The sequence below is a fragment of the Homarus americanus genome, unplaced genomic scaffold (genome assembly GCF_018991925.1).
Source record: "Homarus americanus isolate GMGI-L3 unplaced genomic scaffold, GMGI_Hamer_2.0 scaffold56241, whole genome shotgun sequence".
Classification (NCBI taxonomy): domain Eukaryota; kingdom Metazoa; phylum Arthropoda; class Malacostraca; order Decapoda; family Nephropidae; genus Homarus; species Homarus americanus.
The window spans coordinates 1,507,569-1,521,951 of NW_024740202.1; the positions used below are offsets into that span (position 1 = coordinate 1,507,569).

Below are 14,383 nucleotides of genomic sequence, written 5' to 3' on the forward strand. Positions count from 1 at the left end.
ACACAGGGTACAGTACTGTATTATGAAGCCAACATTCTAATAATGTACACTGATGAACAAACAATGAACTTGTGTTGAGCAAATTTTACTCTAGAGTACTGTATATAAGGGAAGGCCATCAGTAACTGAATATCATCCAACAAAAGACTTAAGATACTTTTCAATAAAAAGTTTATATATTCTGCTAAAAGTAAATTTGCTGAATGGTGTAAACTTCAATAAATGTTGCTTTAGAGAATAAATCATAATTCATTAAATAATACATATTGTTCCATACACATGATTATTAATATAATGAAATTTAGTTTTATACTCAATTCACACGACTGTGTATGAAAAAACAACTGATATTGTTAAATTTTACATATACAGTACAACAAATGAGCTTCACATAGTAAACCTGACCTAACTTGTGATAACCAATTCTTGATATGACTGACATGTTTAAGTTGAATTACCCAATCCCTAACCAAATGAGAGGTCAGTTAGCTTGGCTTTAATTTGAATTCAGTTTTAATAATCTTATATATTCTTTGTGCCAAGAGTCATCGCAATATATTAACCTATGTTTATAACTTGTCCTGTTTTCAACATACAACCCACGTACAGTACTGTTACTGTATATAGTCAATATGGTAGCAGATCATGATGTGGTAGTGTAGATATACCATATAAGTGACAGAATACAGTATCATAATCTCCATAAATAACTAAACTGTGCAATAAGGGCATACAGTAACAAAATGATGATGACAGGGAGGGAAAAAATAAACTCACGTAGGAACTGTTTGAAGAGTTAAGGTGACAAGGGAAGGGTAGGAAAATGAGAGTAATGTGGAAGAGCACACTGAGAAACAATTGTAAAAAGGAAATTAGTCATTAAAAACATTGTGTTGTAATTGAGACACACAAGGGTACACTGGGTAGCTTAATACACAAGATTCATGGGGAGGGTATGAGGAGTGGGGAGGGTATGAGGAGTGGGGAGGGTATGGGGAGTGGGGAGGGTATGAAGTGGGGAGGTATGGGGAGTGGGAGGGTATGGGGGAGGGGGAGGGTGTGGTGGAGGGGAGGGTGTGAAGTGGGGAGGATAAGGGGGAGTGGAGAGGGTATGGGGGAGTGGGGAGGGTATGGGAAGATATCAGTGATAATATAAAACAGCAAAATATAGGGTAAACAGTCCCCAAAATCTGCCTGTGATTATATAGTACACACACACACACACAGAGCAGCCAGAGTGGTGTTCCTCGTCATAATGGTGTTGCAACTGAAGTTAATGGTATGGGGTGTGGCCTTAATTGTCCCCCGTCCCCCCCCTTGCTACCCATCACCTCTCTACACCCACCCTCGTATTATGACCTACACCCATAATACCTGAAGAGTATACAGTACACCTAACCTAACCTACACTCTATGTTAATCTCTCCTCCAACCCATACTACCTCCTCTCCTTTAACCCATGCTAACCCACACTACCCCCACCCCCGGTTGTAGGGAGGGTGTAGCTCAAAGAAACATGCAAGCCGTCTACAACTCCACCGAAATTGATTTAATTACCTACATAATGATGCTGCCTTGAGAGGTGAGGCGCTAGTAGACTAACAGGTGTGGGTGGTGCAGGTGTGGGTGGTGGAAGGAAGTACAGGTGTGGTGGAAGGAAGGAAGTACAGGTGTGGTGGAAGGAAGGAAGCACAGGTGTGGGTGGTGGTGGTGGAAGGAAGTAAGGGTGTGGGTGGTGGGAGGAAGTACAAGTGTGGGTGGTGGGAGGAGTACAGGTGAGGGTGGAGGAAGAGGTGTAGGTGGTGGAGGGAAGTACAGGTGTGGTGGAAGGAAGGAAGTACAGGTGTGGGTGGTGGAAGGAAGTACAGGTGTGATGGAAGGAAGGAAGCACAGGTGTGGGTGGTGGTGGTGGAAGGAAGTACAGGTGGTGTGGTGAAGGAAGAAGGGTGTGGAGGAAGCACAGGTGTGGGTGGTGGAGGAAGCACAGGTGTGGGTGGTGGAAGGTACAGGTGTGGGTGGTGGAAGGAAGCAGGTGTGGGTGGTGAGGTGGAAGGAAGCACAGGTGTGGGTGGTGGAAGGAATTACAGGTGTGGGTGTGGAAGCACAGGTGTGGTGGTACAGGTATGGGTGGTGGAAGGAAGCACAGGTGTGGTGGAAGGAAGGAAAGCACAGGTGGGTGGTGGAAGGAAGTACAGGTGTGGGTGGTGGATGGGTAGGGAGGGAAGTACAGGTATGGGTGGTGGAAGGGAAGAGGTGTAGGTGGTGGAGGAAGACAGGTGTGGTGGAAGGAGGAAGTACAGGTATGGGTGGTGGAAGGAAGCACAGGTATGGGTGGTGGAAGGAAGGAAGCACAGGTATGGGTAGGAAGGAAGTGGTGGTGGAAGGAAGTACAGGTGTGGTGGAGGAAGTACAGGTGTGGGTGGTGGAAGGAAGTACAGGTATGGGTGGTGGAAGCGGCGGAACGGGTGTGTACATAATTTCTGGACATAAGAGCAGTTCAGACTTAAGCTTGGAGATACAAGTATTTGCACATACGTATATGAGAGAGAGAGAGAGAGAGAGAGAGAGAGAGAGAGAGAGAGAGAGAGAGAGAGAGAGAGAGAGAGAGAGAGAGAGAGAGATACTAGGTTCCAAACAGTAGGCACCAACACCCACCCGCCCCTCCCTAATAATGAAACAGCTGTGAGTGACCTTTCCCCGAGGGCGACCTATTATTTATGCACTCAACTCAAGGTCAGCATTGCTACAGAAAACCACCCGCCATTGATCACCCCTCCACCAAGATTGTCCTGTTGAGAGGGAGAGGGGAGGAGAGAGGAGGAGAGGGGGGAGAGGTGAAGTATACCCTCCTCCCCCTTCCCCACCCGTGTGACCCTCCCCTACCATTAGCATACCACCGTCACCATCCACCAAAATAGTAACCAGGTGGTAATTCCGTCACGAGAACACCTCAAGAGTTGTTTTGGTTGGGAAAGGAGTGGTATAAATAATGAAGGTGGTTGCCAAATATAGAATCAATACAGCTATTCTGAGGGAGGTGTGTGCGTGTGCGCCGTCGGGGTGTAGGCGCTGCTGGAGGTAGTGACGGTGGTGTTGTCCTTCCCTATACTGTGTTCCTGTAGCTGCTATTGCTACTTCCTCTCCTCCTCCCACTACTTCTCACTTACCTAACCATCTATTTCCTATTTACTTTCCTATGTACCCATCTCATCCAGTCATCCATCCACTACCCACAACCAACATCATCCGTCACTAACCACAACCTGATCTACCACTATTACCGACTATCTACTCTTATCTACTAACACACAAACAACTACGATTACCACACATTCAAATATTCAACCATCCACTATTACCGTTAACTACTGATACTAACTTATTTATTCAATGACCTATTATTATTATTATTATTATTATTATTATTATTATTTTACCGTATTTATGACCCACCCACCCACTCCCTGACCCAACCTCTCCTTGACCCATCCACCTCCTCCTTGCCCCACCAATCCACACCCTGACCCACCCCCTCCTTGACCCACCCACCTCCTCCTTGCCCCACCCTCCCTGACCCACCCACCTCCTCCTTGACCCCACCCACCTCCCTGACCCACCTCTCCTTGACCCACCTCCTTGACCACCTCCCTGACCCACCACCCCCATACACCTGTTACAGGGTCCTGGGCCAATGTCGAGATGGCTAACACAGTATCTTGAGGACAGACACACAGGCAAGTAACTGAACTGTCGATGTTGTGTCCGTAGAGTTATCGGTGAGAGAGTTACACCACCTTTCCCTACCTCACACAGGACGAAGATTTAAAGGGTAAGCCTACTAAACATTTGGGGGGGTTTAAGTATAACATAAGGGGAAATTAACACGTGTTTTAACATAGATTTGTGACAATGAGGAATATTTCATAGTTTCCGGGCAAAAATGACCTATATAACAGCACAATATATTTATGAGAAAATATTGTAAGTTTTTTTTTTTAAGGCATATCAATTAAAAAGAATTCAAATTATGAGTTGTCTATAATGATAAACAAAGTATTACGTCATAGTTTACTACCTGAGAAGTAAGCAAGGTAAATAACAACACAGGTAATGATGTAACTCACCTGTCTGTTCCGTTCGTCGGTTATCCGAGAGATTTGAATCTTCTTACGCCCCATCTTGGCTGTGTATCGGTACCGAGTGTAGGGGGTGGTAGTAGTGGTGGTGTTAGTGTAAGGCGGTGGTAGTGGTGGGTGTCTGTGTGGTACCAACAGGAGGTGTAGGTGGTGGTGGTGGTGTAAGTGTATCAATAACAATAGCGACGGCAGCTGGGGTGGTGGTAATAGTAGTAGTTGTGGTGTTGGTAGTTGTGGTAATAGCCGTGGTGATAAGACCAGGAACCAACCAACCAGGCGACAGCGACAACAACGTCACTGGGTTATTAAGGCAGTTTGTGGTGTGGTGGTGGTGGTGGTGGTAGAGGACGTCCCCAGCACACCACACTACGAGGATTTAAAGATGTGTTGGTGCAGATCACATAAAAAATCTTTACAAAGGACACGGCGTTATCACAGTAGGTGGTGAAGGCGTGGTGGTGAGTGGTGACGAGGGGGGAGGGGTGTGGTGTGGTGGTGAACAAGGATGTGTGTTGTGGGCGCCGCTGTGGGCCAGGCCGTTTCACCACTCAACTCGTATGATAGTTGAGGATTCACTTCACTCACTAGTCCACACGGGTCTCACTTCCCCCACACTACGAGTTTCTGCAACGACACAAAAAATATAATAATTAGAATAGAAAAAATACTATCATCATAATGCATAAAATATCAGTTTAAAAATAGATAAAATTACGACCAATAAAATAGATAAAATATACAAAATACGACTGATAAAATAAATAAAATACCACTATTATATTACTACTAAATACATGCCTTAAAATATAACTCATATGTATACGCATTAACACATGATAGCCCACATTTTTATAATTCACTGTATGTATGCATATATGTATATAAACATATATACTGATATATTTTATTTAACTAATACATATAAAATTCCAGTATTAAAATAAGATAAAATTTTGAATGGATAAAATTAAATAATACAATGAAACATATTAAACAAAAAACAACTTAATAATTGGTGTTTTAGTTTATAAATAGCATTACTATTACTACCCAGTAGACGACCATTCAAGTATACACACCTTATATCTACCTTCCTCATTAGCCCCCCCCACCCCCCTCACCTTTCCTCCCTCCACCCCCCTCACCTTCCCTCCCTCCACCCCCCTCACCTTCCCTCCCTCACTAGTACCCAGCGCTAATCACCACCCCAGGTTAAAAGACCTATACAAAGGTAATGTCTTTCCTTCTCCCGTTTTAAGTCTAACCTCACCCTTGAAAACCTAACCTAACCCTTGAAAACCTAACCTAACCTCACCCTTGAAAAACCTAACCTAAACTTTTCAAAAATATAATAATAATAATAATTAATAATAATAATAGTAGTAGGGATATCTTTACCTACCTTGGGATACTGCTGGTGGTGACTTCACCATGAGACGGCGACTTAGCACCAATCATCGCACTCAACCATCCCACACCTCACCTGTAGACCGCCGTGCAGGTGAGACTCATACACACACACACACACACACACACACACACACACACACACACACACAGCAGTAATATAGCAAGGTCAAATAGTAACATTAATAATAGTAGCAAAAAATAACAATAATAGTCATAAAATTAATAGTAGCAACAACAATATTACTAGCAAATACAACAATAACAAGAAACAAAAATAGCAACAAAAACACATCCTTACAACAACAACGGTAGCGACAAAAACAGTGACAACAAAAACAGTGACAACAAAAACAGTGACAACAACAACAGTGACAACAACAACAGTGACAACAAAAACAGTGACAACAAAAACAGTGACAACAAAAACAGTGACAACAAAAACAGTGACAACAAAAACAGTGACAACAACAACAGTGACAACAACAACAGTGACAACAAAAACAGTGACAACAAAAACAGTGACAACAAAAACAATGACAACAAAAACAACAACAACAAAAACAAATCTACAACAAAAACAGTGACAACAAAAACAGTGACAACAACAACAGTGACAACAACAACAGTGACAACAAAAACAGTGACAACAAAAACAGTGACAACAAAAACAGTGACAACAAAAACAGTGACAACAACAACAGTGACAACAAAAACAGTGACAACAAAACAAATCACGACAAAAACAACAACAGTGACAACAACAACAATAACAACAAATAAAAGGGGTACTCATGAAAAAAATACCACATCCGGTCATTTAAAACTGCTAAAAACTTTATAATGACCTTTAACCTTAACCCTTTGTAACCCTGACCTGACCATAACCCTTCTCTGACCTAGATTAACTAACCCCTTAACCTAATCTACTTTAACCTAATTTGACCTACTTTATTAACTTTTCCTTAACCTCTGACCTAATTTTGAAACTTTAATCTTATACTTTTTATACTTTTATCCTAACCCATGACCTACTTTTGCTACTTTCGTTACTTTACATTAATCAATTACTTTTTTGTACCTTAACCAATCAGCTAATATCTGGTCTTTTCTTAACCAATCAGCTATTATCTGGTCTTTCCTTAACCAATTAGCTATTATCTGGTTTCCTCTTAACCAATCACCTTCCATTGCCCTGGCGGTGGATGGATGACAGCAATAACAATCTGAGCTCAAATTGCAAAAGAAAACACCACTTGCAACAGCCCTGACACCACTTGCAACAGCCCTGACACCACTTGCAACAGCCCTGACACCACTTGCAACAGCCCTGACACCACTTGTAACAGCCCTGACACCACTTGCAACAGCCCTGACACCACTTACAACAGCCCTGACACCACTTGCAACAGCCCTGACACCACTTGCAACAGCCCTGACACCACTTGCAACAGCCCTGACACCACTTGCAACAGCTCTGACACCACCACCATTAACAACGATAACAGCAACAATGCCAACTCAAGAACAGCAGCAGAGGATCGTCCAGGCCAGCAGACAGCAGAGAACACAAGAACAGCAGAAGAGGCTCGTCCAGGCCAGCAGACAGCAGAGAAGAACGTAAGAACAACAGCAGAGGATCGTCAAGGCCAGCAGACAGCAGAGAAGAACGTAAGAACAACAGCAGAGGATCGTCAAGGCCAGCAGACAGCAGAGAAGAACGTAAGAACAACAGCAGAGGATCGTCCAGGCCAGCAGACAGCAGAGAAGAACACAAGAACAGCAGAAGAGGATCGTCAAGGCCAGCAGACAGCAGAGAATAACACAAGAACAGCAGAAGAGGCTCGTCAAGGCCAGCAGACAGCAGAGAATAACACAAGAACAACAGCAGAGGCTCGTCAAGGCCAGCAGACAGCAGGGAGGAACACGGTGCAGGTGGACATGCGCGCTAGGACCTGGATCGACCCGCTCGTGTGTGTGTATGTGTGTATGTGTGTATGTGTGTGTGTGTGATGAGGTTAGGTCACCAACCCCCCCCACCACCCACCACACACACACACACACACACACACACACACACACACACACACACACACACTGACCTGTCTTGATCCATCCACCTACACCACCTCTCCCACCCACACACTGCCCTCCTTCTCTCACACCTCACCTCATACCACACCTCATCATCCTCCCACATACTCTCTGACCACCACCCCATCAGAGGCGTAGGTGGGCGTGGCGGGGTGGGCGTTGGAGTCCCTTACTTACACTAGAACACCTACAAATGGGAATCGATTTCATGTTTCTTCCCTCACCTTATTTACGCGCGTGTGTGTGTGTGCGTGTGTGTGTGTGTGTCTCACGGCTATAGATTCACTCACAGGTACACGTGATCACTGACGCTTAATTCTTAACACCACACCTTGAACGAGAGAAAAACCTGTGTGTAAGTCGTCATCCAAGTCGTCACCTTAAATCGTCATCTAAATCGTCAACTAAGTAGTCATCCAAGTCTTCACCCAAATCGTCACCCAAGTCGTCACCCAAGTCGTCACCCAAGTCGTCACCCAAGTCGTCATCCAAGTCGTCACCCAAGTCTTCATCCAAGTCGTCATCCAAGTCGTCACCCAAGTCGTCATCCAAGTCGTCATCCAAGTCTTCATCCAAGTCGTCAGCCGTCGTCACCCAAGTCGTCAGCCAAGTCATCATCCGTCATCGTCATCCAAGTCGTCACCCAAGTCGTCGCCCAAATCGTCATCCAAGTCTTCACCCAAGTCATCACCCAAGTCGTCACCGTCGTCAGCCAAGTCATCACCCAAGTCGTAAGACACAAACACTCCCCACAAAAAGTACCTAAACAACAAAGCACTTAACATACACTCATACTACATAAACACACCTACTACCCTCGTATATGTTTATAAATATCTTAAGTTTTACATTCCTGGATTATTAATGTCAGGCAAAATATATAAAATTATCATATATGAAGAGTATTTTTTTTTTAGTCTAGTTAATTTCAGTGAGGAGGAATCTTGGTTATTGACCCCTAAGTGTTCTATGGTTAAAATCTTTTCGTGGTTATTATTCACCTTATGTGTTATAACAACCACATTTCACAACTACATACTAACACAACTTTTATTATTTATCTAACATCATAATAATCCTCTATCATTCTAGCAACTACTTACCTACTACCACAACCCAACTACCACAATATAACACAACTTTAACCATCTACCTACAACAACCACCACTCAGATACCACCACAACCACAATCCCCCAGCTACCAGCACCCAGATACCATACAATCTCCTAGCAATCACGACAACCACGCTCCTCCACAACCCTCAACCACAACCCTTCAGCTACAACCATAACCAATCCCCCAACCACCACCACAATCATCCAGCTACCACCACCACCACCCAAGACAGTACCACCACCAGCAGACACAGTTGGTGGTGGTCCCCCGTGTGCACCCGACACCAGTACCGCCAAGACACCATTAAGATATCCTGTGGAAATGGATGATGACACAGAGATGGTGACTCCTTGCCTCCTTCTTCCTCCTTCTCTGGGTGTGTTGAAGGAAGGACGGACGGAGGGAGGGAATGGCAGAGGGGTATAGGTGGAGGGAAGAAAGTGGAGAAAAACTAGAGGAGGAAGTGCAAGGAAGAGAAGGAGGAAAGAAAGGAAGGTGGCGAAAAAAGAGGATGAAAGAATGAGGAAGAAACAAGAGTGAATGATCAGGAGGAAAGAGAAAGAGAGAAGGTGAGGGAGAGGAAGAGGAGGAAGTCTGGGAAAGGATATGAAGAGGAAGGAACGAGAGAAGATGGACTGTTAGTGCTGAAATATGACCCTGAGGTGGATGGGAGGTAGAGGAGAGGGAGAGAAGACAGGGGTGGGGGAGGAGAAGGAGAGGTAGGAGGAGGAGGAGGAGGAGGAGGAGAAAGGTCAAGTGGGAAACAGGAAGAAGGGAGCAGCACCTGAGGAAAGAAGAAGAGGAGGAGAAGAGGAGGAAGGGGGGACGGAAGGAAAGACGTTTCATCTTGTGGTAAAAATATTTCCCTCAGTTACGTAAGGAAAAACAACCTGACAGACAACAGAGAAATAAAAACGTTTTTTTACTAAACACTTAAGTAAACGTTCCCTATAAAAACGTTTGGGATAGAAAGTCTCAATAGTCCACATAATTAAACCACAGCACAATATTTTATGACTCAACTGGGGGTTTAAAGCCTATACGTATCACAAGTGTCGTAACCTAACCTAACCTAACCTAACCTAACCTAACCTACTAGGATAAAACATATGTAAATCACCCAATAGAACTCCAGTCAACGAAAGGAACGAGAATAACAGTAATGGAGTCTCAACATGATCCATGAACTCGTCTTAAACAAAATAAACAACACGGAACTACTTTACTGTCAAAAAAAAAATCTATACCCACCAACTGAAGCGGAAATGAGACTCACAAACTCACAAACACACATTCATCCGTCGCTCCCCCAACCACCCGGAAGGGAGTGAAGATAAGACATTAACCTTCGTCAGTTTTTAATGGAAGGGGGATAAACAGTAATATACCTAGGCAGTAGCTGAAGGTGATTTTTATACCCACACAAAGTTCCCATGTAAGCAATAGTTGTAATTTTGATGACAAAGCGGAGACAGACAGACAGACAGACAGACAGACAGACAGACAGAAGGCCAACACAACATTACCCCGCTAAAACATTGTAGTGGGGAAGAAGAAGAAGAATTGAAGAGAATAAAGACACACAGTTTAAAGGTGACAAATGTGTGAGCAAAAAATATTAGACCAGGAGAAAACTTTTTGAACTTCTAGGTATACGGGTGTCTCTCTCTCTCTCTCTCTCTCTCTCTCTCTCATTCCTTCTCTGTCGCTCACTCTCACCCCCCTCCCCCCTTCCTCTCACCCTCCCCTTCTCTCATTCTCCTTCCTTCTCCTCTCTCCCATTCTCATTCCTCATTCCTCTGTCTCATTTTCTCCTTTTCTTCTCACATTCTCTCTCTGTCTGTCTGTCTGTCTGTCTCTGGACGTTAACCAAATAAAATACTTAAAGTGGCGTCCCGTAGCGAAGGGGGTTAACGCCTGTAGCCTGGACTGACAATCATTGACCTGGATACAAATTGTCAGGTGACACCAAAAACCAAGAAACTTATCCACAAAAGTTTCAGCAAAAATTGAGTCTTTTTTTTAAGAGTCGAATATGAATTTCGGTGGGGAGAGACGGGAGGGGAAAGGGGAGGGGGGAGGGGGGGGGGGAGGGGGGAGGGGGAGAGACGGAGGGGGAGAGGGGAGGGGAGGGAGGTGGAGAGACGGATGACCACAGCAATAGTCTGGCTTTTAATTAATAGGTTTATTCAGTAACTTCAATCAGTAACTTCAATCAGTAACGCCAAAGTAAAGAAGACGAACTCAAAACACTACAAATTATTACAACGGAAAGGTCATACAAGGTCATACAAGGTCAATGAGGTCACTAACGACTCAAGTACAATGTCATTCGAGATCTTAACCCCGAGATTAAAAAGGACATAGAGAGTAACTTTCATCAAAACTGAATTAAATGACCTTTTGCTCCCCCAGGAAAGGTCAGTCAGCCAGTCAGCCAGTCAGCCAGTCAGCCAGTCAGCCAGTCAGCCAGTCAGCCAGTCAGCCAGCATCCTCAAACGATTACATAAGTGCTACCTCAAACTTGACTTAACCTACGAACGATGATTATAAAAGTCTTAACAATATTGGATTTCAGACAGACAGACAGACAGACAGACAGACAGACAGACAGACAGACAGACAGACAGACAGACACACACACACACACACACACACACACACACACACACACACACACACACCAAGAAACATGAAAAACAAAAAAACGGAGCCAAAATCGCACGTGTATGACAGAGAGGAGGATGACTGATGGGGGGCAGCAGGTCACGTCCTCTCTAAGGCACACCAAAGTTATCCAATAAAGTGGTGACCAGAATAACCACACTACTACCACACTATGACCACACTATTACCACACTATGACCACACTATTACCACACTATGACCACACTACTACCACACTATGACCACACTATTACACCGCACACTACTATTACCATACTATCCACACTACTATTACCATACTAACCACATTACTATTACTCATACAAAACCACACCACTAGACTACCACACTACTATACTACTACTACTCCACCACACTACTACCACACCACCGAGGCGAAGAAGACACACCAGGTGAGGAAGACAAGGACCAAGTATGAGAGGGTGGTGTTATTGGGTGGCGTGTGGAACAGACCTCGAACCCCCCCCACCACCACCCCCACCCACCACCACCACGGAGGTACTTGGCCCACCAGTCTGGATATGTTCAACAGGCTCTCCACTACCACCACCACCACCACTATCACCATCACTACCACCATCACACCATCAACAACAACAACAACTATCACCTAACCACCAACATATCTACCACCACAACACCATCACCACCACCACCACCAACAACAACAACAACCAGAAAGCAATTATGACTACTTAAATGTTGTCCATAAAATTTTACATCACAAATACACCCACAAATAGTCTTCACACACACACACACACACACACACACACACACACACACACACACACACACACACACACACACACCAATCTTACTCCAGCAGTATCTAAATGTATTGTGACGTCATCAACATTATTTCACATCACGAAAAGTTGACCCAAAAGTACGAGGAGGATTTGTGACGTCATCATCTTGTAAACTACCCAAAAGTACGAAGAGGAGACGTCATCACTTGTAAACTACCCAAAAGTACGAGGAGGATTTGTGACGTCATCATCTTGTAAACTACCCAAAAGTACGAGGAGGATTTGTGACGTCATCATCTTGTAAATCCATAACAGGTCGAGATCAGCCAATCAGGGCAGCTTTAAGAGGCTGAACCAATGAGCTCCTTCAAGAAAACCCAGAGACTGTGTTGTTCTGTGATGTTATTGGTCCACATTATGATGACGCGGAGGGGAGAGGAGGGTGAAGGTAGGAGGGGGGTGGAGAAGGGAGAGAGAGAGAGGAGAGGAGAGAGAGGAGAGAGAGAGAGAGAGAGAGAGAGGATGGAAGAGTGAGAGAAATGTGAGGTTAAAGGTGGAAGAAAAGAGAGGTAGAGGAGGGGGGAGGGAAGAGAGTTGGGGAAGAGGGGGAAATGGGGAAGGGAGTTGCAGAGAGAGAGAGAGAGAGAGAGAGAGAGAGAGAGAGAGAGAGAGAGAGTGCGTCACCTGCTGTTGCCACGGCCTTGACCTACTTTCTCAGTTTCCCTCACCCTACCCCTTTCCCCACCCTTGAGAGGAGGGGAAAGAGGAAGAGGGAGGAGGCAGGAGACAGATAGCGAGGAAGAGGAAGGGAGGCAGCGCAGGGAGACGAGATATTGGACAGAAGAGGGCGATGGACAGCAGGTGTGGCAGACCCGAGCCCCACACACAGCTAAGAGGAGAGAGAGAGAGAGAGAGGAGAGAGAGAGAGAGGACAGTGACCGAGAAGAGAGATAGAATTGAGAGAGGGAGGAAGGAGACCAGCTGGGGGGACTACTGGTACTGATATTATATTTTACAAGAAATTGGAATGAGTATTTGAGGGTGGAGGGTGGTGTAATGATGATGTACAAGTGGGCGGGGAGGGCGATGATGGTGATGATGGTGATGACAGTGATGATGATGAGTGATGATGATGATGATGATGATGATGGTGATGATGATGGTGATGATGATGATGATGAAAATAATAATAAAACAAAAACAATAATAATAATACTAGCAAAACAACAATAATAATAATAACCGTAATAATAATAATAATAATAATAATGATAATGATAATAATAATAATAATAATAATGGCAATAATAATAATAATAATAATAATAATAATAATAATAATAAAAATAATAATAATAATAATAAAAATAATAATAATAATAAAACCAACAAAACAACAAAACAATAATAACAACAGAAAATTTATCAAGAAAAGCAAGAAAAAAAAAGCCGAAAATGGAATAAAGCAGAGGTGATAAGCATGGGAATAAGACAAGACAAAAAACAGCTGTAAACTGGCTGTGGTGAAGCTATGAACAGTAGAGAGAGAGAGAGAGGGAGAGAGAGAGAGAGAGAGACGCCTGGGAGCTGTAGGTTGGTTCCTTTATTCAGGTGACAGCGACCCGTGACGTCACCCATCAACATTTGACGCCTCCTCTCCAGCCACCACACATGTATAACACACACACCTGCCCCACACCTGTCCTCCCGCCCCCTGGACACACCTGCCGCCCCCTCACCCCCTGGACACACCTGACCTGCCGCCACAGTCATCATCACTACACCCACTGTCACACCATCATCACTACACCCACTGTCACACCATCATCACCACACCCACTGTCACACCATCATAACCACCCACTGTCACACCATCATCCTTTACACCCACTGTCACCATCATCACCACATCTTTCTGTCACACACCATCGTACTACACCCACTGTCCACTACATCCATCTCTTTTCACACCTGTCACCATCCATCCCACCTACCCTGTCCACCATCATTCACCCACAGCCACTGTCACACCATCATAACACACCACTGTCACCATCATGCTCACCCTGTCACACCATCATCACTACACCCACTTCTTCTTTCCATCATCCACTACACTCACTGTCCACACCATCATCCTACACCCACCCCACTGTCACCAACATCATCCTCTAACCCCTACACCACC

At 44.5% G+C, this 14,383-nt stretch overlaps 1 protein-coding gene across 4 annotated transcripts in view; it reads right to left on the reverse strand.

The window, feature by feature from the left end:
• Positions 1-14,383, reverse strand: part of LOC121875304 (myocyte-specific enhancer factor 2-like) — a 104,698-nt gene that overhangs the window by 16,554 nt on the left and 73,761 nt on the right. For all 4 annotated transcript variants that reach the window (XM_042379779.1, XM_042379780.1, XM_042379783.1 and 1 more), the window contains one exon: positions 4,125-4,760. In XM_042379779.1, the coding sequence (XP_042235713.1) occupies positions 4,125-4,178 (54 nt within the window). In that variant the 5' untranslated portion in view covers positions 4,179-4,760. The remainder of the gene's footprint in view (positions 1-4,124; positions 4,761-14,383) is intronic.